At 39.3% G+C, this 24,630-nt stretch overlaps 5 protein-coding genes across 9 annotated transcripts in view; 2 read left to right on the top strand and 3 right to left on the bottom strand.

Annotated features, from left to right (window-relative positions):
• Positions 1-6,656, bottom strand: part of slc16a4 (solute carrier family 16 member 4) — a 19,901-nt gene extending 13,245 nt beyond the window's left edge. Inside the window, exons 1-4 of one of the 3 annotated variants that reach the window (XM_031844930.1) lie at positions 6,371-6,656; positions 5,964-6,131; positions 4,459-4,596; positions 414-546 (exon numbers count right to left, since the gene is read on the bottom strand). In XM_031844930.1, coding sequence (XP_031700790.1) covers positions 414-530 — 117 coding nt within the window. In that variant the 5' untranslated portion in view covers positions 531-546; positions 4,459-4,596; positions 5,964-6,131; positions 6,371-6,656. The remainder of the gene's footprint in view (positions 1-413; positions 547-4,458; positions 4,597-5,963; positions 6,132-6,370) is intronic. The other 2 variants (XM_031844929.1, XM_031844931.1) reach the window with 2 other exon arrangements.
• Positions 6,657-6,942: 286 nt separating this feature from the next.
• lamtor5 (late endosomal/lysosomal adaptor, MAPK and MTOR activator 5) lies at positions 6,943-9,691 on the bottom strand. The gene is made up of 4 exons (XM_031845470.1): positions 9,550-9,691; positions 9,395-9,456; positions 8,161-8,278; positions 6,943-7,395 (listed from the first exon to the last, which is right to left on the bottom strand). Exons 1-4 carry the CDS (start codon positions 9,582-9,584, stop codon positions 7,335-7,337), a joined length of 276 nt encoding a protein of 91 aa, XP_031701330.1. The 5' UTR covers positions 9,585-9,691; the 3' UTR covers positions 6,943-7,334.
• Positions 9,692-9,977: 286 nt separating this feature from the next.
• On the top strand, positions 9,978-17,317 carry prok1 (prokineticin 1). 3 transcript variants are annotated; one of them, XM_031845881.1, is made up of 4 exons: positions 9,978-10,191; positions 13,807-15,288; positions 16,281-16,406; positions 16,820-17,317. In XM_031845881.1, the coding sequence occupies exons 2-4, from the start codon at positions 15,106-15,108 to the stop codon at positions 16,937-16,939; spliced, it is 429 nt and encodes a 142-aa protein (XP_031701741.1). In that variant the 5' UTR covers positions 9,978-10,191; positions 13,807-15,105; the 3' UTR covers positions 16,940-17,317. The 3 variants fall into 3 exon arrangements, with proteins under 3 accessions (XP_031701741.1, XP_031701739.1, XP_031701740.1); XM_031845879.1 differs by having other exon boundaries at positions 13,590-15,288; XM_031845880.1 differs by having other exon boundaries at positions 9,978-13,688.
• Positions 17,318-18,906: 1,589 nt separating this feature from the next.
• Positions 18,907-21,838, top strand: LOC116382548 (pepsin A-like). The gene is made up of 9 exons (XM_031845691.1): positions 18,907-19,005; positions 19,265-19,406; positions 19,590-19,707; positions 20,285-20,403; positions 20,508-20,704; positions 20,791-20,907; positions 20,997-21,141; positions 21,355-21,453; positions 21,552-21,838. Exons 1-9 carry the CDS (start codon positions 18,950-18,952, stop codon positions 21,687-21,689), a joined length of 1,131 nt encoding a protein of 376 aa, XP_031701551.1. The 5' UTR covers positions 18,907-18,949; the 3' UTR covers positions 21,690-21,838.
• Positions 20,257-24,514, bottom strand: LOC116382635 (uncharacterized). The gene is made up of 7 exons (XM_031845844.1): positions 24,433-24,514; positions 24,215-24,307; positions 23,761-24,072; positions 23,418-23,538; positions 23,162-23,280; positions 23,004-23,050; positions 20,257-22,879 (listed from the first exon to the last, which is right to left on the bottom strand). The coding sequence occupies exons 1-7, from the start codon at positions 24,512-24,514 to the stop codon at positions 22,709-22,711; spliced, it is 945 nt and encodes a 314-aa protein (XP_031701704.1). The 3' UTR covers positions 20,257-22,708.
• Positions 24,515-24,630: the final 116 nt, after the last annotated feature.

Here is a 24,630-nt window from a genome sequence, read left to right as displayed (position 1 = left end):
ACACACACACACACACACACACACACACACACACACACACACACACACACAAACCAACACACAAATAATGGGAGGGAGATGAGATCAGTGCAAACAAAGAGTGCAAGTAGGTAAATACAAACATTTTCGTCAGGCTTAATTTGTCTTCTTGTTACAGAATGTGCTTTGTAAAACTCACATATGGAAACTATTAAATCAACAATTATGGAGTGAGAAGTATTTTTAGTCTTTTTGCTGCCACCATCCTATTTGGAACTTTTTGAGAAAGGTCAGAAACCACATCATTGCCACACAATATACCTGGATTTGAGTACAGTGTTTGGGAAAGCTAAAAGCTTGTTGGTCGAAATGAATGGGCTGCATATTTGCATGTTTGAGATATGAGAGATCACAAACAACTGAGGTGAATATACCAGGAAGCAATGCAGCACCACCATCCAGCCCCAACCTCCATCTGGAGGATCCTCATAATGGATCTCTTTTTCCTTCTCCTTCTTAGAGGCCATGGCATCCTTCCTGAAAAGGTTCATGACTGCCTTGGTTTCACTAGAAGAGAAAAAAGGAAACAAAACATCAATAACTTCAATAACTGTGGACCAAAATACTAATCAAATCTTTTTTACCCATTCAAAAAGACAGATGATGTTAGATAATGAATCTGTTATGATCCTGAATGATCCTGTGGGGATGACGGACATTAGACAGTAATACTTGTTGTCACTGAGCTGTGAAACAAGTCAGTTACAGTCTAACGAAACATGGTTAATTTTCCACCTCTTTTTCTCTTATTGCAGCTACTGTGTGGGAATCAATGTCTCAGCAGTGTTTACATTAGGTGCAAATATTCAATCATGTGTACCTTGAAGCTTCTTGTCAGCATGACCTCGGCATGATGGGCTAAAGTTTCCTTTGGTGGTGATGAACTTTGTAATATTTTATAGCTGTATTTGGAATTTAATCCTAAAAGCGCTTGAAGCTACAGTAATGACTTTTCCTTGTCCTTTAAGGAGTCAGGTTACAGCAGAGATCAGAATAACCAGGTTATTTAAATGCAAGTAAATGCAATGATGATGAAGATAATACAGTTTGATGTTTTACTGGCACCTGGCAGAGGGGGGTCAACAGGGGGATAATCAACTGGGATGAGGAGCAAACTGTCCATGCCTGCGTTTAGAACGAGCTGTACTGCAGTTTAACTTGGCACCTCAACAGGAAACGTGTGACATTGATTTACTTTGAGCCTTTATTGGAACTGAAATAAATGGGGAAATAAAAGGAGGAATAAATAAAAGAACATATAAGTAAGTTATAAAAAGTGGAATACAAATACAAATAAACAAAAGAATAAACAAGTAAATAAAAATATGTGCAAATAAATGCAAAAATATGAAAACAGATAAAATATAAATATTATAAGAATTTTCATTTATTTTCACATTTATTTGTTCATTTATTATATATACTGTATATATATATTATATATTTATGTATGTATATTTTTTGGAGTATGACATTTTTACATATATAGTGTTATTTATTTATTTGTATCCCTTTATTTTTCCTTATTCGTTTCCCTATTGCTTTTGCTATTCCATGAAGGGCAAAGCTGTCAATCAACTGGCTTTGGGCGGGACTTCCAGCCCAGGTGGAGTAGTCAATTCCTGCAGACATGAACCGATGCTTTGAGAAAGGTCTGTCTTCAGTCTGACAGGCTACATGACATGTCCACTTTATTACACGGCACGATCACCACACTGCACATGCACAAGTCTGGTGTCACAGACTGTCTGGTTGTCACTGGGGGTGAAGATATAAATGCAACCCTGAAGGGTCAAGTAAAGTCAACAGGTAGTATTATTTTCATACAAAGGTAGAATATACATTATTACTATTCTGCTGTAACTGTATCATAAATCAATCTGATTGAAGTACATCAGATCCAATACTGACCATTAACCAGAACATACAGTCTCAATGAAACCTGAAGAAATCAAGGTGTGACATGACTAGCCTCATATGCTGGAAAGCAAAGAGGTCTTGAACAGATTAGAAGGAGAGAGCGTAGTAAAGCTGTGTTTATCACCAGTCCTTTGTAGCTCGCATCGCTAACTCAGTCCGACTAAGACATGCATAAGAAGCAGCTACCACATTAGGCAGAGAGCACAGAGCGGATTAAAAGGGGAATGAATTGGGCCAGTGTACTGCGAGGAAAGTATTTCTCTCCCATGTGCTGTGCACAGGTTTTCCTCAGAGTGGGCTTGGGTGCATGTTTGTGAATGTGCCGGGGGTCTGAGCGTTTGCGCGATGGGGGATTGGAGATCAGAGCTTTGTAGTATTTGCGGTATTACAGTTTTCCTCAGTCGCCTTGGTACGTTTCTCGAATCATCCTTAATATTTGCAAAAAAGTGCATCTCTTGAAATAATTCGTACAAACAGAACCACACAAGGGATTACCTGCCTGTAACTTGCTCCAAGTCCTTAGTTTCTGTCTCAAAAGTAAATATTAATGTCAATGAACATGTCAGTGTGATCAGAATGACAAGTTCTTGTGTCATTCATTGAAATGGCACAAGGCTGCAGTTTTTCTGTAACTGTGCAAAGTTACAAGTTACTGTATGTGGGAGATTGAACAGGAATCAAATTGACACCTTTACTGTTTGTACTGTAATTTGTTGACCATATCATTGTGATACAGAAAGGAAAAAGACAAGATTGTTTTACAGCAGTGCATAGCACAAAGGAAAACATTACATAATTAGAAATGCAACATTCAAGATATTTTGTATAATTTGATCATTGGTTGATCTAACGCTTCATAAATTCTCCTTCATTCTTGAAAGTCAAGATTCAATTGTGAGCAATTCATTCATTCAGGACAAATGTACAAAATAAATCAAACAGAAATGTCTTTAAAACATGCTTGACAGATTATGACAACTATGTTATCATGACTGACTAGATATTTTAGGGGGTAAGGCTACTGAACAGAGAATTTTTGAGAATTTCTATTCTGATGTGAGGAAATGTACCAAAGCAACTGAGAATAACGCCATGCTATTGCACAATTCCACCATGAGATTCTCTCTACAACTTGTATATTCTTCTTCTAGTATAATATAGGATTTTAGTAAGGTTAATGGTGAATAATGTCCAAATGTACTAAATCTGTCCCTACATGACATCTGAGCTTTAAATTAAAAAAAGCATCCCAGCAACCAATCTTTTAATCTCCACCTTCTGAAAGCTAATCTACGAGTCCGAGTTGGTGCATGAAGACTGAGCAAACTGAAATAAGTCTTAAAAGGGCCCTGTGGAGTTCTTGTCAACAAACATTCTGTGTTACTCACCAAAATGCATTGTTTGTATCCTTGAGCTCTAAAAACGGTGTCGAGAACATTTCCTTCTTCATATCACATGTGTTTTAAATCATGCAATGTTGACATCCATGTTTATTAGCTCGCTGGCACATTGCTGCATATCTTGATGTGTTACTGCTCACTGATCAGTGGAATAGTGTGAAGTTATTGACAGGAATATGTGTTAAATCACCCGTGTGCAGCATGCAGACTCTTCATGGCTCTACTAGAGGTCAAAAACCACACAGGGAACCTTTTACAAACAAAAGCCTCAAAGGGAAGCCTTAAGAATTGTTCAACAATTTTGGAAAATGCTTTTTCCTTTATTGGAGTGCCAGTCTGTCAGAAATCAATCCCCATTTACTATATAGTGCACTACTGTCCTCAATTTTCACCGTTTGAATTCTGAGCGTTAAACAATGCAACGTAAAAAAAGTACATGACTTTCTGCATATAATCCCACAATACAATATGTTGCATTTAATGGATGCTAAAGTCACAGCTGTCAGTGAAGATGCAAAATAATGATCATCCATAAGTGTCCAAAATCTCAGTTTACTGCTCACTATAGAGAAAACTACTGTATGTTATATGGGAAGAACTGAGTGATCCCACGGGAGCCCTGCCTCGACCACCAGCAGGAGTTACCAGTGCAATGACAAGGACGCAATCCTTAATAGGCTTCTTACCTGCAAAAACTGCCACAACAACAAAACCCTAACACATCGATAAAAGCCTCTCCTAACTACTAATGAAGCATTATTCAGTTTCATCTGCAGACTCATTTATTGGTCCAGAGTACTGCTCAGTTACAACTCACTCTTCAGCTGCTCTGAATGATAAAGTTGCACATGTCCATCATGCAATAATATAGGAACCCTTAAAAACACACACACACACACACACACACACACACACACACGCACACGCACACGCACACGCACACGCAGGTAATGCTTCAGAACACATCCTAGATGCCCTGTAGTTACCAAGTAACTAAATGTAACATGGGGGGAACCCTCTATGGTTAGTTGTTAACCCGAGCAGCGACAGCATCAGCAGCACACAATAACAGTTATTCTTAACTGGCTGGTTGAGTTACCTGTTAATGCTGATTTGGTAGTATGCCTGAAGCCTCTGGAGGTGGAGAATAAACTCAGGAGTCCTATTCTCCGAGTGTCATTCTCAGGTTGCTTGAAGGGCACTTGTAACTATGGCTGCATCAAGATTAGCTTTACGCCTGCAACAAGGAGTGGAGCATGATAAGAACATGAGGAAAAATGGATGAAAATGAATGCATGTGCACGCTCACATCTCTGAAACCTGAAAGCAAATACATATTTCACTATTCCTCAAAACTCATTCTCTGGGAACTACAAATTTCTGTGCAAAATTGAGTGACAATCTATCTAACCGTTGGGATATTTCGGACCGAAATGACGGCTCTATCGGCACATCATTACTGCCATAGCGCCGTGCCGTTACATTGTCAAAACACTTTGTAAAGATTGTCAAAGAAGATTGCCCACCAAAATAGTGTTCTAACTTCAATCTATCTGTAACACCTGTAATCATCAATATGTTCAGATTTTAAGTGTGATTCTTTCTTATTATGAGACATACTTACAAGTGACTAATTGCACAAGCTGTTAAGACATTTGATCAACAATTGCAAACTTTGAGGAATTTGGCCCACGATGGAATGCAGCAATAGTGCTCAAAAGATGTGTTGCACTATGAAGAATGGCGGGCTCTTCTTCTTCCCTCTTTGTGTTTCCATTTACAATGAGAAATAATGACAAAAAGTTTTAATTGCTAATAACGTGTAGTAATGAAGAAAATCCATTAGAAAAGCAGAATTGGGCATCGGGTAGGTAATTCGGCACTGGAGTCAACAAGAGTCAGCCGTGCCTTCAACAGATGGATGGAGTGGCAGTATGGAGATATGAGGTGACACCTTTTTAAGTAAAATCAATTTTGTGGGAGGACGAATTTGATTTGATCACAGTAGTGAGGCTCTTCAGTTTGTTTTAATCTGGAAAAAGATTAAAACAGGACACAAGGTTTTGCACAAATACAAATAGGGGGGCAAGAAAGATTCTGCTGCCATACTAGTTACAAATTTCACTCAAAAATTTGATAAACATTCATGTTCTGCATTGTGTAAAAGTATAAAAGGGGGGGATAGCCAAATGTAGCCTGTAAAAGTAGTTTTATCTCTATTATTTCTGATTACTTTGTCAGCCGAACTACTAATTTGCAAGAGTTTGCATTTCTTCATGGCTCTGCATTACAGTAGAGTGAGGAAAACTTACTCTAAAAAAAGATTGGCTAAAAAAGTCAGTTTGTGAAAATTTGTGTTTGTAACTTTCTCTTATCCTTAATTTCTTACTGTCTGCCTGACTATTTTGTCAATCAAGCTAAACCAAAATGCACCTCCAATTATATAACCACAGCCTTACTTCTGCATTGAATTAAGAGGAAAAGCAGACGTCGGTACTGAAGAATTGTGAGTAAATGCAGGGTGTTTAGCTGAAATCTTTGGCTTAGTCCACGGAGGCACACACAAACCCATATTATTGTGGGGAAAAACCATGTAGGTCTTACCGTGTGCAGCTGTGAGCTAGTTGTGATCTTCACTTCACAGGCCTGTTGCATTGTGGCCCTCGCTCAACTCAAAACTGCTGGAGAGGCGAGAAAAGGGTCGTTCAAGCAGATGCGACAATTCGGGGCCCTTGAGCGGTAAATTGCGTCATTGGACGTCTTGAGATTGAGCTGTACGATAAAAAACAGTCACAAACATGCACACTGACGTGGGTGAAAACTTTTGAAACCAAATATAACTTTCGAGGGTCGCAGAGGAAAACAGTTTGGATGGTAACTTGTGCTTGACTTCTCAGAGAAGGGAGTTTGGTGTAACAAACATTACAGTCTAAATGTGAATAGAATGTTTTTGTTATGTCAACTTGTATTTAAAACAATTAATTGGCTTGTATGTGCAAATAAGTCCATACCTGAAATCTCCTTCAGTCCTCGACGCGCTTCTGCCCCAATATTCAATTAGTTCAATTTGACGCGTAATGTGGAGTTTTCTCGCTCCGGGTTTGTGCGTCCCAGAAGGATGTGCGCATCACCAGTGAAGGACTTTTTGGCAGATTGCTGCGGGAGCTTTTTCTCCGGGGATGACCGTGCCATAACTTTGCCTCTATGAGCGAGTCTCTCTGAGTTGCGTCTCACGTCGCAGCCTCAACACCGCTGGCTGTGCTGAGGAGCCGCAGAAAGCAAAGCGCTCACTGAGGAGAGCCACGTGACTGAGACGTAACAGTGAACCTCATCAGAGAGAGAGAGAGAGAGAGAGAGAGAGAGAGAGAGAGAGAGAGAGAGCTCTGCGGCGAAAACATCAGAGCTGCCTGTTCAAAGGCAGTCACTCCTGGGCAGTATTCCTTCGGTTGGCCTACCTTCACCCAGAAATAAGTCAAATCTCCCCAGTGAATGTAAACAAGTAAACATCTGGCGCTTCCCGGTTACCTGACATGCATCACAGATTTGATTACTGATTGCGAAAGAAACGTTTTTTTTGTTAACAACAAAACACCAAGCAAAGGAGGACATGAGGAATACTTAACACAGAAAAGGGCAACATAAAGTCGAGTTGAAGTTTCTTTAGGGTTGTTCTCTGTGCATCAGTGCCGTGGAATGAAGGATGACAACAAAAAGACACACAGACAAAGTATTAACATGGCTGGAAATAACACGATGGGCCTTTTTATTAATGCATTACTGACAGATTGGTGTACATATTTATATATATTTTATATATTTAAAAGAAGGGAATCTAACTCCAAGTGTTAGAAAATTGGCAAGCATGTTCTGGTTTAAAAACAAGAAAAAGATCTTTCTTACAGTTCAACCAGGTTGTGTGATTATACTTCGATTATACTTCTTTACATATACAATCCTCAGTAAGTTGTGTCGTCTTCAAGATGCTATCTTGTGAACTGCTACTGTGACGGTCCCATGACTCCTCACCAGAACGTTTCTACAAAACAAGCAAACAAATACAATTTACTCAGACAAACATTCACCTGGTGAACAATACTACACTCTTCAATAAAATCAAAAAATAAGCATGCATTAATATTGTTGGTGATGTTATGACTGGATGAATTATATTTAATATCATTGTCATCATCAATAGCCCCAACCCGCCATAAATAAAGTTTTACTATTTAAAAAGCACAAATATCTACAAATATTGAATGTTGACCTCAACCAACAGTAAAACAACATGAGGATTAGCGGCCTGTCAATTTTTATTTTGATATCTGTCAGTCATGAAGTCATTGGGTTATGCCTTGTTGACAAATACTGTAATTCTACCATACTTACAAAGCAGCCTGCCAGTCACAACAAAGCTGCAGACTCATCTTCAGTCACTATAAGGTCTAACATTTTAAATAACTTCTCTCTAATGATGGTAAGTATCGGTGTTAGTTAGTCACTGGTCACCCATGAACCAGAAGATGTTTTGCAAAGTCCAGAAGGTGGCAGCAGAGTCGCGCAAATGAAAGCTAAACTCTTTTGCCAAGACTTGTAGCTCAGTCTGAGGTTCAAACAATAGACACTCAATCTTTGATTTTGGATCTCTTTCAACAGTTTTCTTCCCAAGATGTATTGATCTCCACGAGAGTTAATCAAAAACACGGCAGACAGACCCCTTAAATTCACTGGGATGGAGAAAAGGAGAAGATGCAAGTCAGTCAAGCAAAAAAAAAAAAACACAAAAGGTTTTGTGAGGGCTCACCCTGACTCAGACTCCAAGCACACTGTCGGACTATCTGTTGGGTCTTTGATGAGAGCTGCAGCTTGTTTGGCCAAAACTGACACAACACCGCCGTGTTCATCAGACAGGGAGCCACGGCCTGTGGATTGTGAGATATTAAAGAGTGTTACTCAACAGAACTGAAGAAATGTCAAAAGGAGCACTAATTAAACTTTAAAAAAATCAACATGTTTTGGTTGTTTTAAGTTAATGATCCTTCTGCTCAAGGAGACAATCAGCTTGTATTTGCACTATACTGTCCAGTGACCCAAACTGCTCCCCTTGAAGGAATACTTCAACATTTTGGTCCGGTCATATAAATCTCTGTAAAACCACAATTTGTTGTTTTGACACTTTGATTTTTGTACTTAAACAAACGAGATATAACCAGGTGAACATTAAACATTTTAATCTCTCATGGGGTTTTCTCGATTAAATGTGATCACATCGGTCAGAACCAAAAATCAGACGGAAGGCCTCCTAAAATGATACAGCGTCAGTAAGATCAATTAAATTGGTTGTGTTCAGAACTGCACACAAAGAGTCTTGTGTACACATTTCCGTTGGCAGTGAGAGGGCCATATTCTATACCTGACTCTGTTACTTATTGTTAGGGATGCTCACAAATAACCTCACTTTGTTATTTATTAGCAGCAAGGTTTGTGAGCATTTGATTGACCATGTCATTTAGCATCCATAACATATTTCCCAAAAAATAGCAATTATTAGCCTAACTTTGTGAATATCATTGACTTTGGGCTGTTTATGACCCAGGTTGGCAAAACACTACGGGTAGCAAGTTGTTTGTGTTTCAGACTAATCAATGTTCTGTTTTTGTTTGTTATTTCTTGTTTAGCATAAAGGGACTACAACTTCATTCCTTTGTGCAGCCGTGTGCTTTAAAATAACGGTACATGCACCTTAAATCTTGAATTAACCGGTTGGCTATAGAATGTCAGTTCTCAGAGCCAATGACGACATCTCAAAATTGCCTTTTTTGTTTGACAACAGCCCAAAACCTCAAAATGTCCAGTTTACTGTCATACTTGTCTGAGAACACCAGACAATATCCACATTTGATTTGTTGGTAATTGATGCTTGAACATATATATATATATATTTTTAACTAGCCTTAATAAAAGGCCAGTTTGGTCGAAATACATTTGACTAACATGTTTTATATGAACCTAGGAAAGAACAAGCAGTGTTTTCTTACAGCCCAGATTGTGTCCTTGTTGATCCGTGCAGAGCACTCCGACAACTGCTGGATTCTTCATGCTGCCAACAACACAGACAAACAAAGAGCTTTCAGTCGTCTTTAACGGTTAAACAGTTAAATACAAACTCAATCACAGTCTGGTATTAACTCACGTATCATCGAGATGCTGTTCTAGGGTCGACTCCATTATTATCAATCGTAAATAACTGCAAAAGTCAAGTATTGTGTATGAAGATGTGTTGTTTCTGAAGCCTGCTTCCGATTGGAGTCAGCTGATCGTCACGTGCACTAAGGGTCCCTGTGAGGACCAAACTATACAAAGCGATGTACAAGACGGACCAAGAACGTGACAGTAAAAAGTAAGCTTACAGACTACCTGTAGGTAACATCTGAACCGTGAGCTACATATAGGCACCCATCAACGTTTATAGTTCGAAAACGAAATTCATATTTGTAAAACCAAGCAAATGACAGGTGTTTTCACGCACTAGGACCACGCGGAAACAACGCCCGCTCAAGCTCCAGCTCCCCATTTCCCTTCCTATTTAGTTTGTTTTTAGTTTTAAAGGACTGACCACTAGGGAACTCTGGCTCATACTACAACATAGTAGGTGGCAGTAATGCAACTTTAATGATAGATGCACCTGCCATTAAACCAAACAAAGAAGAAGAAGAACAAGGCGAAGAAGAACTCCACTGCCCAGCAGCTCAACAAAAACGATACGTCTGCAATGTCCAAAACACCCAAACTACAGAAGACGGAGGACATGGGACATCTTATTAAACAAAATAATGTGAGTGGTATTTTTAGACACAATTAAGTTAGCTAACGTGACCTTACGAATATTCATAGCGAGATCACGTTGGAGTCTCTTAAAGCCATAAACTTGCTGTTTCAAATGACTACAGTCAGTTCGCCACTGTGCCTCTTCAACTCATTCATGAACGTTTCTTTGGTAATATTGTATCGTGTCTGTAACTCAGCTTGTCCCTTATGAACCTGCTTCCTAATCTAGCTAGCTTACAGCTAACTAGCTGGACTAATAACATCGGTGTTAATGTGCGACTGTGAGACGAGTGCGAAGTTTTATTGGGGGAAAAAAAATAACTTCACTGTTATTAAGTGTAGTTTGTCCAAAATTACTACACACATTAATATCTCCCCCTGTTTGTACTACAATGCTTATTTTGTAAAAAAAAAAAAAAAAAAAAATTGCTTTTGCATGAGTCTGAGCAATTTAAATTGGGAGAAATATTCATTAACTTCAGTCCAATGTAATGTAAAAGTTGTTTTAATTGGGGGTAAATATTAAATTATCTTACTGTTATCAAGTGTAGTGTGATCAAAATTACTACATACATCAATGGGCTCCTCCTGGTTAAGCTGCAATGCTTATTTTTTTTTAAAAAAGAGCATCTTTGGGGTATTTTCTATTGGGATAAATATTGAATAACTTCAGTATAATGCGATGTAGCACCATCACATTATGTTCAACCACATGTCGTGTTGGTAATGCTACAATACTTAGTTTGAAAAAACATCTCTTTTAGTGATAACTCAAAATTCAAAAGTCAAACTATAGCATGTCGGAAAAAAGTCTTAAAAAATCATAGTAAAGTATGTCGAAAAAATTCATAAAAAGTCAGTCATGGAAAAAAGTTTGTTGAAATAACTCAGAGTACTGTATGATGAAATTTAAAAAAAAAAAAAGTCAGTATAATATTTTTTTAAAAAAAGTCAATATAGTAAGTCGCTTGTTACAAAACTCACTGACGTCTCCGTATACAGTTCAACAGAGATGGAGGTCTGATGTCTGTGCTTCACCTCATCTCAGGAGATCTTGCCATGTTGAAATACCAACATTCCCTAGCTTACTACAACATAAAGGGGGGGGGGGGGGGATAATGTGCTTCTGGAACAAGCAGCTCGGTCTGTGTGAAGCATATATACTCTGCAAAAGCTTTGACTTGTTGTTAGACCTCCGAACCATCCGTGGGGAAAGGGCTCTGACCATTCAGCGGAATTATTCTAAGTGTCTGTTCAATAAAATACTTAAAGACATTTGAGAGCTTTTCATCACGTTTATTTCTCACCTCAACAACAACAACAAAAAAACAATTCTGGTAAAGTTCATCAAAAAATTCTACAATAGGGCTGCAACTAATGTTTATTTTCATTGTCGATTATTTCTTGATTAATCAATGACTTGTTTGGTCTATAAAATGTCAGAAAATGGTGAAAATTGTTGATCAGTATTTCCCAAAGCCCAATATTACATTCACAAATGTCCTGTTTTTTTCTCCACAACCCAATCTGATGTCACACTGTTGTTCATCCTCAGCATTTCTTCTGTGCTGCACATACCTGTCTGCGTCCTTCTCCCCTTTCCTCCTCTTGGTGGCTGGTGTGTGTGAGAAGTAGGATGGAACCCTGTCAGGGTCATCAGATCGATAGAAGTAAAACAAAACAAAAAAAGTTTAGTTAAATGAGTGATATCATTTCTGCAGACTGGTTAAGAGTTGGGTTTATTTACGTCTCAGCATCCCGACTCTCTCGCTAACTTTAGCTGCCAGTTGGTGTAACTCCTCAATAACAACAAACCATGTCAGAACAATTACGCAAAGACATGATTTATGGATCAAAATACAACAATTAATATCCCCAGTGTTTACTTACCTTTGATGAAGTGCTGTAAATACGTGTATACTTTGACAGCTGCCGTTGTTTGTTCTTTTTCGGGACAGAGGCACGTTTAATGGCACAAATCCACAATGTCTTCCTTTCAGGATTTTCTTTCTCGGGTGGGGTTCTGTAGAAAAACACACCAGCTTGTCTCCTCATCGATTAGTGCATCCGATTGCGCAACAACAGAAATCACTCCCTTCGTAAGCTGCAGTTTTGCCATTCACTTTTTTGTCTTTAACTAAGAAAACATAATTGTCCCAGGCGGTATAACCACCTTAGCTGGGCTCACAGTAAAGCCAGTGCGGAAGTGCATTAAATGTGCACTCTGGCGACTCCTCTGGTAGCAAAAAGTCAGAGCTAATATAAGTGTATGATAAAGTGGCCCTACTTCTCACTGGATTTATCACCTCAATCAATACTGTAAACCTGAAGTTATGGTCTCGATCGCTAGTTCAAATGTTCTGCAATGCAGCATGATGTTCATTTAGGAAACAATGGACCCATTGAGAGTAAGACTGAGGATAAAGGAGGGTTTGCTTTATGGCGTGGCTGCTTTGTGATTGACAGGTCGCTGCCACGGCGTTGTCCGGCCTGTTTTTTGTCTTACGGCTTTAACACTTTCACGTTGTGTTTTTAGTTCATACAAGTTGGTTGTAACCTGTTTAGTGGCCCTAAAAATGTCTTCATTCATTCAGTGACAAATCTGATCAACATAGTCCAGCTGTGCCCACTGGCACCCAGGAGAACATCAGGTCACGCCCCTTTTGGCCCAACAGATTACGTCATTACATGCACTTCTTATATACCATCTAAACTGCAAGGGTACAACAAAAGTTAAAATAGTGTTTTCTTATCGTGGTGCCATATTGATGCAGTTCTTAGATAGATAGCTTAAGCTTAATATTCTGTAAATGCAAATATCATTACTGTTTTTTTATGAGTGCAATAGTTCCTCATTCACTAAACTCATTTTTTAAACTGGATTAGTTGTGAAATGAAACCCTGCCTGTATATACTTCATCATTCATGTGTTACTCTCTTTAAACCAGACACAGTGAAAATGTATTCACATATTATGATATATTCAGAGTTGCATTCATATTAAATTAGATTAGGTGAGCTATTTTTCCCTCTTGAATATATAATCTTTATTGACAATCCAGTTCCCACCTTTTGCAAGCATTGCACAGCCGGCCACATGACTCACAATAAGCTGATGTCAGGCAAAATAGCTCCAGTGCCGTATGATCGTTAGTCATAACACCGTTTTTTTGGAGAAGCATGAATCCTTGTTTGACACTCAGATCTAATCACTGAGAATTTAAGTCATCTTTAAAAACAAAACCAACATCACATTGGTGTTCAGCATGATAAACAGTTAAGCAACATAATGTGAACTTTACCACTTTATTCAACATAAAATACAGTATTAATGTTATGAGTCCAAAACAGAAACCATGCTTCTCGCAGCCTTTTGTTGATGGATTTAGTATTTTTTTTCCACAGTTGGCTGGAGGCCTGCCTGCGCTCGCCTCCCTGCATAATTTCTGCTGCCTGTCCCAAGACGGCGAGGTTTCAGTGCTCTTGCTGACAGGGCAGAAATGGGTGAATGTAATTATGTGGCTGCTGCATTGGGGGAATCCATCACAGCAGCACAGCTGACTAACCCATGGGGTATGCTCTCTCCTCTCCTCTTTGCTCTCTCATATTTCTCTCCTCACAGCTTAAATCAGAGCCCAGACGCTTCCACTGACAACCTGCTGCTCATCACTGTCAGAGCATGCACGTATAGGCAAACACCCACACATACTTTTACACATGCAGAATAATTAACAAGGTCTACATACATGTGATATCTTTTCCCCTTGGCACACATACACATTCACGGTTGTGCATCGCACACACTCATGCAAGGAATCTTGTATGAAGGGAGGTTGGCATCAACACTAGACTAGGATATTTGCTATTTGGCCAATCACAGAAAATCTCCAAATTAACTCAGAACAAAAAGGTCTGACTCCTATCATTACCTTGCCATATACTTAAAATGGCTGAACTAATTTAAGGATTTCACTATTATTTATGTAATGTAGCACACATAAGAGTCATTATTCATATTCTGTTATTCATCAAGTGTTACTAGAGTTAATAAGCAATAAGTCAACGAGGTGTGGTGAGATGGAGTCTCTCCAAATTTGCTCAAACTTTTAGCCTTCTGATTCATTTGTTTTTAAATAAAGCAAATGCAAATAGTGAATTAATTTATGATCATATCAGACCTGAAAATAAAAAATGTTTCAGTCAAAATAGATATTTAAATTCATAACAAATACTTATCATGATACTGTACACACCACTGATTGCAGAGTAGCTTATATGATGAAGATGATGTGTTTTTAACCTTATAGGCCTTATTCTCTCAGTGTGGATGAATGCTGATGTGAAGCTGAAGTTAATGGTATAGCTGTCAAAATACACGGCATTATGGCACATGTATACCATAATAAAACCATGAATATCACTTTCCATCCTTACGTGAAGCCCAGTTTATGAGTCAGCCTGGTCATTTCAGTAAACTCGTTACATGGCTGTGATGTTGATTTGTCTTGACTCAGCTGCTTCAGACTGACAGATAACTCTGGATTTCATGGCACCTGTGCTCTTTTCCTCACAAAAAGGTGTCGGATTCATTTTAGTTCATATGAATGTCATCACTTGTAGTGCAGTTTTCCATATTTGTTGTGTTAGCTTGAACCACTTGAGTCATGGAAACTCTGTCAGCCTCTGCTTTGCGCATGGTCAGACCCCTATAGGCAAAGATGTACAAGTAGAGGGGACTATTGTGAGCCTTCATCGTCACTGTCATCCGGATGAGTAAGATGACGACGCTATTGAGGAGACAGGCAGAGAGGGCGTGGGGAGATCTTAGACATGGTGAGGGAGGGAGGGCTGGGTGGGGGTCTGAGGTAGATAAAAAGAGGGAGAGTGTGGCTCCCCCCTCTGAGGAGTTCTGGGAACCTTCATGACTGACCAGAGAGCCGGGGATCCAGTGCGAGGTGCCGGACAGACCGCTTACAGCTGTTGTCCAGTGTTGAGGGTGTTGAGAGAGTCCAGATCTCCTGTTGCTGTCATGGGCTTCAGGGCGGTGCTGCTGTCCTTCCTCCTGGTGTCTCTGAGCTGCTCCAGAGGAGCCGTCATCACAGGGGTGAGTGAGAGGTTTCTGTCTCTGCTGCACACTGTTACTAATTACTCCAGTTACTCGTTTGAGTCATGCCTGATTAAAGATTACATTTTACTTTTTTTTTTTATCATCTGCTCCATCTAGTGATTTTCTTCTTTCTTTTTAAAAGTATATTGAGACACTATGATTTTACAGTCAAACTTACTAGAGCTGCAACTAACACTTGTTTTCTTCATGGCTTAATCTGTGTGTTATTTCTTTGTTTACTCAATTATTCATTTAGTGTGAAACATGCAAAAACAATGACAAATGCTCATCACATGATGCCTGAGCCTGAGGTGACGTCGTAACAGTCCAAAGCATATGAAACAGAGAAAAGCAGCAAATTACATTTGAGAAGCAGGAGCCAGCAAATGTTTGACATTTTTGCTTGATGACTTGAACAATTAACTTAAAAAATTGCTTCTTTTTTTTGATGGGTTAATTGATGAATTGAATGGTTCTGATCTAATTCTGTCAATGCATTGGGAAGCGTGCTGCACATGCACTCAAACTCCAATATATAGTTTGTTTTATATTATATGATATCTAATACTATCCCTTGATTTTTGTTTTGATTTTCTTGTATTCAAACTAAAGATATTGCAAAAAAACTACATACATAATGGCACAGTTCACTTTTGTGGATAATTTTGTAAAATTTGATTACACACGACTGACAGGAGACCACATCCTCCTCCGCTTCAAGTCCAATGGAAAAAACAGAGGAAATTAGTCCTCTGATTGATATTCATTTGTAAATGGATTAAGGAGACGACAGGCAATGGATAAAATGGCTTTCACTGTACGAACATGAGATTACTATTACAATAAGTAAAAATGAAATAGATTCAAACATAAAAGGGTATCTCTATTAGCATAAATCACAGTCATTGGCATTAAAAGTACCCTGCATGTATGTCTCTTATTCTTTTCTGTCTGTCCTCTACCACCTCGTCTCTCCCTCTGTCCTACAGGCCTGTGAGAGGGACGTGCAGTGTGGTTTTGGTCTTTGCTGTGCCGTCAGTCTATGGCTGAGGGGCCTGAGGATGTGTGCCCCAAGAGGTGTGGAAGGGGATGAATGCCACCCCTTTAGCCACAAGGTGGGGAGAAATGTTATGTCACTAATCTTCCTGTATCACACTCTGCTACACACACACACACACACACACACACACACACACACACACACACAGTCATACTCTCTTGCCCACACTTGTTTTCTGCGTTAGTGGAAATTCAGATTATATCAAGCTGCTGGCAGGTTGGCTGAAGCTTTAGAAAAGCTGCTGATAACTGCAGAGGCTATTGATCTTCTCCAGAGTGAACCGGCCAATCAGAGCCATACATCACTTTGATCATCTGGAGATGGCATCAATTAGTTCTGCTAACACCACATCCGTCTCTGAATTCAGACTTTTAAAGAGCAGTTTTTCAAGATTATCAGCTCCACTTGTCAGTTGATGAAGGATTTAAACTGTCAGATTATCCTCGCCCCTCCTCTTCCCAATTCCAGGTGCCCTATCCGGGGAAAAGGCAACATCACACCTGCCCCTGTCTCCCCCACTTGATGTGCACCAGGTACAGTGAAAGCAAGTATAGATGTACTGACGACTTCAAAAGCCTGGACTTTTAACAGACGCCCACACATTCAGATGAAGAAGATCATAGCAGAAACAGCATTCAGAGTGAAAAAAACAGGCCGTGGATCAGAAACACATATTTAATCTTCACTGGCTGTTTTCTTCATTTGCGTACTCTATGCACTATAATACATAGTTTGGATTTCATCAATCCACACATCAAGGACTGAAAGAGAAATGTCAAGAGAGTGTAACCTATTAACAAGAGCCACAGCAGACGTCTGATACTTTGTACTTTATAAAAGCAAAGAAGATATTTGTGAACAATTGAACCATCTGCTGTTCTGTTTTCATGCTCACTTTATGTTAAATTGTCAAAAGATATATATATATATAAATATTATTGTCAATAAAAGTATGATTACAACATCGTTGTTGAATACGTGCTCTCTGGAGTTTTCTTTTCCCATGCAGTCTGTGTTGCTTGAATAAACATAATGAATGTTATGGGATGTCAACTGCTTATTAATCTCGGTCTGATTATGATGAAGGTCATGTAACGTCCTTTACCTCCACAAGCAAACTTATGACCAACACATGCAACTGAACTGACGACCTAATTGACTGACCTCCACTGAAATCCACCAAAATATTTACAAGATTTAGAAGATTTAAGTTGTTTTTAACTCTCATTAGGAGCTTAACCTCTCACAGTTTATTTTCTGCCATTTCAGATGATGGAATGTTCTAATGTTTGGATGTTATTTTTAAATTTTTGTTTTAGTATGTTTGTATAAGACATCAAATCATTCGCCCTCTGTTTGATAGAAGCAAATAAAGAGGGTATATGAATTGATACGTTTTTTTAAAAGTATTTAAAAATAACAATAACCATTATTGTAATTGTTACATAACTTTTAGATGAAGGATTTCCCTTTAGTACAGCAGTCGAATTAGTAAAACAAAGCTTTCAAGGCGTAGTTTTAAGAAGCACAGATTCTCTTAGCTGTGATTATTCTAACAAAATCCTTTTTAAACAAATACATATAAAATGTGATCTGCACTTTATAAAGCATACTTGATTTGTAATAATAATCTTAATACGTTTCCCACCACTGTGCTTTGATAAAGTTTTCAGTATGACATGTTCATGAAATAAATTCAATGCAAAAACATATTTTGTGAAACCAGATGCAACTCAAGTTATGAATAATGGATTTTTAATTTGGATTTAAAAACGTAAATGGGACATGTAATAACGTGTCCAATCAAAGTCAGATTACAATACATGTTCTGGATTAGCTGCATCTTGTTCACATAGTATTGCATTTTTTTTTTCTGAGTCTTTGTTTTGCGTCTTACTGTTATCAGATAAGCCTGCCCAGGTAACCTCAGCTCACACCTTTGAAAACCTGTGGAAAATTTCCATATCAATGTTAAACAGGAGCTCTGGGCATCAAATCCCTTGATATACATGTCAACACATGCTCTGTATCTGTTATTAAACACTTAACTTGCCCTTACAGTAAATTCAAATCATCTGTCAGATAACAAAAGTCAATCCTCACGTTGACACGTTTCCTTTGAACAATTATTTTTGCTGAACTGTATTCTACGACTTTGTGAATTAAGCAAAATAAATGAACTGCTGAGCTAAACGTTCGCTCTGTTTTGCATGAAGGATTTCTCTTCAGTACCAAGTACCAAGTTGAAAAAGTTTTAAGAAGCACAGTTATTATTATGTGATTATTCTAACAAAATCCTTTTCAAACAAATACTTACAAAATATGAGCTGCACTTTATACTTCATACTTGATTGTAAAGAAAGTTGTTACAAAGTATTCTTTAGAATTCCAGCAGAAGTTTGAATTGTTCATTTGTTTAACGGGATATTTGCTCCCAGATAAGAGGCACCACATCGCATATTTCTTATCTCCAGCTGATACACGATATCAAGTTATGTGGAAGGGCATTTTGGAGACACAACCTTGATTTGTTGTATTTAAGGGCTGGACTCAGCAACTGGAACTACAATCATCTGAGTCCAACAGGAAAGTGACGCGATGAAGTGGCTCGTGGTCCTGTCAGCCCTCTTGGCTTTCGCCGAATGCTTCCATAAGTAAGTCTGACCTGGCGGGTTGAGAAGCAGCCAGTTCTTTTATGTCTTTGTCATTTTACACGTGAATAGGCTGAATTGTTGAAATGCAATCTCTCCTAGTATTCCCGAGGGGAAGTCTTCAGGCCATCTTGCTTTGACCTATCACACCTTTCAAACTTGCACAAAGCTCAAAGTAAAGCTCACTTTATGATTTGTCTGGCTATAATATGTCAGACATCTGTAGATTTTGATGATTCTTTCTTTCTGTTTCTGTGCTTAGGTTTCCTCTGATCAAGGGAAAGACTGCCAGGCAAGATCTGCAGGAGAAAGGACTATGGGATGAGTACAGGAAACAGAATCCATACAACCCCATGGCAAAATTCTACCAGGGTGGTTCTGAGTCCATGACCAACGAGGCTGACGTAAGTCCACACCAGAGACAACATTTAAAGCACAAATAGCAGCTATTTTAGGGTGTGTTGAACAAAAAATGATATCCACCTCTGTTGCTGCAACACTTAATAACAAAAACATAATTTATGCTACATTTAAGACAAGTTCATGTTAATTTGCACCTGTTAACTTCATCCCTTGCGTCCCACTAGTTGTCCTACTATGGTGTGATTTGCATTGGCACCCCTCCTCAGTCCTTCAGCGTCATCTTTGACACCGGCTCCTCCAACCTGTGGGTCCCTTCAGTCTACTGCTCCAGCCAGGCCTGCAGTAAGTGTTACTGAGACTACCACTGCTGCAAGTTGGCTGTTAAGCTTTAAACATTTGGAACACAGCAGTTAAAAGTAACTAATTATATTTACTACATTTATTTGACAACTATTGTTACTTGTTACTTTGCAGGATATTATTCTACATACAAATAATGCAATGCTGCCTTGATTTAATATATTACATATATTATAGATTACATTAGCTAACGGTTTATAAACTAAAGTAGTTGTAACTCCACTTTAACCAGCTGCAACATACATACTAATGCATCAGTGATAATAACCCAGCAGTATAATAAACATATGCATCAGGAATAATAACCCAGCAGTATAATAATATTACACTGAGTCATTCAGCAACATCAGTACCTTTATCTTTAAAAGTAAAGTACATATTCCTGCTATTAAGTTTGAGCTTCTACTTGGATATAACTTAGATTTCAGGAATTTAACTTGTTATGCAGTATTTTAAGACTGCTGTATTTTACTAGTAGAATATTTAATTATTTGTTTAACAACTAATAGAGTTTATAAAGTATCAGCGGAGGTCTGACAAAGACCCCATTCCTCTGCAGACAACCACAAGAAATTCAACCCACAGCAGTCCAGCACATTCCAATGGGGCGACCAGACTCTGTCCATCCAGTATGGCACCGGCAGCATGACTGGACATCTGGCCATTGACAATGTTGAGGTAACCAAAGCCCCTAGAACAAAATGCATAGTCTATTTAGACTGCAAAAGGGCATATCTGTGTGGTCTGTTGAACTGTGACTGACAGCTGTCTTGTGTGTACAGGTGGGCAGCATCACAGTGTCCAAGCAGATGTTTGGAATTAGCAAAACAGAGGCTCCCTTCATGGCTAACATGGTAGCTGATGGTATCCTGGGGTTGGCCTTCCAGAGCATTGCCTCTGACAGCGTAGTGCCTGTCTTTGACAACATGGTCAATCAGGGACTGGTGTCTCAGCCCCTGTTCTCCGTCTACCTGAACAGGTACTGAAACAGGATGGAGCTCTGTTGGTTTGCAGGGTGTCATTTTCTGTGACATTTAATTAATTTGTTGTTTTTTCCTCTCTTAGCAATAGTGAGCAGGGCAGTGAGGTGGTATTCGGTGGTATTGACAGCAGCCACTACACTGGACAAATCACCTGGGTTCCTCTGACCTCTGCTACTTACTGGCAGATACAAATGGACAGGTACCAAGAAAACACAAAACAAAGTACTAAGCACAAACACAAGATGTGCAACTTGACTGTAATCCACTTTCTGCTGTTCCTCCTCCCAGTGTTACCATTAATGGAGAGGTTGTGGCCTGCTGTGGTGGCTGTCAGGCCATCATTGACACTGGTACTTCCCTGATTGTTGGCCCAACCAAGGATATCAACAATATGAATGGCTGGGTTGGAGCCTCAACCAACCAGTATGGAGAAGTGAGTCATACCATCATACCGTACCATTTGAAGTAAATTTTCCCCATTTTCTGAACCCAGAGTAAACAAACATGTCATGCTCTGACGTCAAAACTCTCAAATGAAAATAATTAAGCAGGACATGGTTACTTGTTGGAAACCTTTACAATACCAATAAATACAATTTCTGCTGCAACACGGTATTCAACTGTGTGTGTGACGTGCTTTTCACAGGCTACAGTGTACTGCCAGAACATCCAGAGCATGCCTGAGGTCACCTTCACTCTCAACGGACATGCCTTCACCGTCCCTGCATCTGCCTACGTCTCACAGGTCAGTTTGAACCCAGACACTTACTGCAACAGAAACGTTTTCAGCACTATAAGGAAGATTTGGGGGAAGTAAATGTATTTTCTGTTGTCTCTTCACAGAGCAACTACGGCTGCAGCACTGGCTTTGGCCAGGGTGGCTCTGAGATGCTCTGGATCCTGGGAGATGTCTTCATCAGGGAGTTCTATGTAATCTTTGATTCCCAGAATCAGAACATTGGCCTGGCCAAGTCGGTGTAATCAAATGAGACACCTGGTGGATATCTATGAATGTATATTCCCAGTGTAGGGGCTTGTCTGATTGAAATAAATACAAATTGTGCAATTAGAGATTGTAGCAATACGTTTGAACATATGCCTTTGCAATAAATCGTTTACAGTAACTAAAATCATTCTGTGTGTTTTTTGCGTATGTGTCCGTCTGACTGTGGTGAGTACAACAAAGCTCACACATCAGTGCTGAAAGACCTCTTTAGAAACATCTTTAGTCGCCTTAGTTTTGTGTTACAGCGCTGCACTGAAATGTCACAGAAATAAGAATCTGTTCAGTCTATTCATTCATTCACTCTTAAGATAAACTCGACCTTTTATAGAGGATTCAAAAAGGATTGCCACCAGCTTTTTTGTGTGAGGGAAAAAGAGGCCAAGAATAGAATATCGAGCGGCTCTCAGAATAGCCAGAAGGCTAGGTTGTAATGGAGAAGAAACTGATAAGGACAAACATTGATTTAACAAAAGATAACCTGATGACATAATCTGACAACTCTGCTGCTTTTTCAACCTGCGAACACTGTCGAAAGGACTCAAACAAAAGTGTTTTTTCTTAATTTCACCAGACTATGTTAATTTCTTTAATGCATCATTTCATTTTTACGTCTTCTCATTTTCACAAACAACACATGCTATATATACACACGGGGTAGTTCAGCGATTTAATATTGCACCTCCATAAAGTTGGGGGACTCACTAAAGAGAAAAGAATAGTTCAAAGAAAAGCAGTAGATCATGAGGATGTGTAGTCCCTAATATGGGTAAAGCTCCACAAATGCTGGATCCTACAATACATTTCCCACAATGCAACCAAATGCATGTTTTTGTTGGATCCTTCCTGCCTGATGAATCCCTGTCAAACTCTGTACTGTCTAAGGAGTAGTAACCATGTTTAGTAAACTGACATTTTACAATTTCAAACACAGTGGTGGAAAAAACAGAATCGGTCTAATTAAAATCAGAAATGAACTGGATTCTCACAGGTGGATTCACTGGTGGATTGCCAGTGTGGAGTACTCCACCATCCCATCATGCTCTGCGCTCCAGGTCGAGTCAGGGGATCCTGCTTGCGTTTTGTGCATCCTCAGGTTTGCATACACCTCTGTTGGTTTCAGGTGAGCTCTGAAGTCCACTGTTGTGTAGACTAGGCTGCTCACTTCCTGGGGGAGACACACTTTGTCAAGAGACTGTCTTGTGGAGGAAGTTTAAAGCATGAACATGCAATCCTTTGAAAACAAGTGACGATGAATCACAGGGGCTACATGTTCCCTATTTAGCACTTACTGGGGCCTCTTGTTTCAGTGACTCACATTGAGTTTCTGCATATTTGTCTACAAGGAAAAACAAAATCACATTGGTTCTATTTACCCATTCCAAGATATTCATAGTTTATTTTCAGACACTCAGATGTTTGTGATCATCCATTTAAGAAAACTGCTTACCCGGCTGTTTACGTTTTGCCTTGACTCTGCAGCAAACAACACCAATAACTGAAGTGACCAAAATCATCACTGCAATGGAAACAATGACAGCTAGTGGCAGGCCAAAACTCCATGGAACTCTGGAGAAGAAAACAAGAACACATATATAATAAATACAAATATATATAGATATATATACACACACACATATATCTCATCTTCAGTCAGACAGCACTGTTTGGCCGACTAGCAACAACAAGTAATCTGCAGTGTATACCTGTCACTGTGGTCCTGTGGCAGAGCAGGCCAAGTGGAGTCTGGGAGTGTTGTGGAGGTGTTGGGGGCTTTGACAGTTGTTGTCAGTGAAGGCTGAGACCGGCTGTGGGGATCTGAAACCTCTGCAAAATGCAAGAATATCAAACAAGCGTCCAGAGTTTATGGCTGGAATTAACCATTGCAATATTTCCCCTGCTTTACCAGAGAAAACCAACACTCAAATATCATTCAAGTCAGTAAGTCAGTATCTTATGAAGCTGTGATAATGCATGTGGTAGTGTACAAGCGGCTATGGTATAATTCACATTTATAACACCACATTAATGAAGATTAAGACTGCTTACCAGACACCTCAACATAGTAATCACTGTAGATGCGGTTCTGAGTTCCCAGCACAATACATCTGTAATATCCTCCATCCACGGAGCGCACATTTGATATTTTAAATTCTATCCAGCCATCTTTCTCAGTTGTCGTAACTCTTCCTTTCAGAAATTCACAAGTGAATCCTGCACTGTCCAGCAGCTTGTAACATCCTCCCGGATAGAGTTTACAGCAGTACTTGTTGTAACTATTGTAAAATGAAGGGAAGGTGAGTTTCAGCAGAACATGTTCAAACTCCTCGATCTCCTGCTGCCCTTTTAGATGAGGGATATCTGGAAAACAAACATTTCTTATTAGTGTGTAATTTCAGGCACTCAAGACCAGAACCTTTATAAATTTGACCTCTTTGAAAAAACCCCTACCTAATAAAAGAAAGAAGACAAAGGAGAACTTCATCTTCAGTGTAATGCTTACTGAGGCTCAGCTCTTTCTGACACTTTTCCACTCTTTTTAGAGGATCCGAGGCCCCTCCTTGCTGAAGAAAAGAGGAAGTTGTCAGTTCAGCAGCTGGAGGTCCCAGACAGACGAGTCCGTGCCAACTCTTTTAAGTATTGTAGAGGCACACTTCTTATACATTTCATTTTTAACTTATTTTGAAGTACATGTTAACTGTTTCCATAATGTAGATGTACAGAGGGTGGACACAGGAACACCTGTATAGTATGATACCACTGTGTCATCACACTGTCGGAGGATGTTGACTAGACTGTTCATTTTTGAGGTTGCAGTTTGTGGTGTGCTTGTGTTGGATTACGTTACATTGTTTGTTTCTGTCATTTCTCTGTACTTTTCTACTGCAAAATGTGGACACATGCTGGAATTGCCATTAG

The sequence above is a fragment of the Anarrhichthys ocellatus genome, unplaced genomic scaffold (genome assembly GCF_004355925.1).
Source record: "Anarrhichthys ocellatus isolate YVR2014 unplaced genomic scaffold, GSC_Weel_1.0 scaffold5, whole genome shotgun sequence".
Taxonomy (NCBI): domain Eukaryota; kingdom Metazoa; phylum Chordata; class Actinopteri; order Perciformes; family Anarhichadidae; genus Anarrhichthys; species Anarrhichthys ocellatus.
Note: the sequence above shows the minus strand (reverse complement) of the source record. Positions and strands in the feature narration are given on the sequence as shown.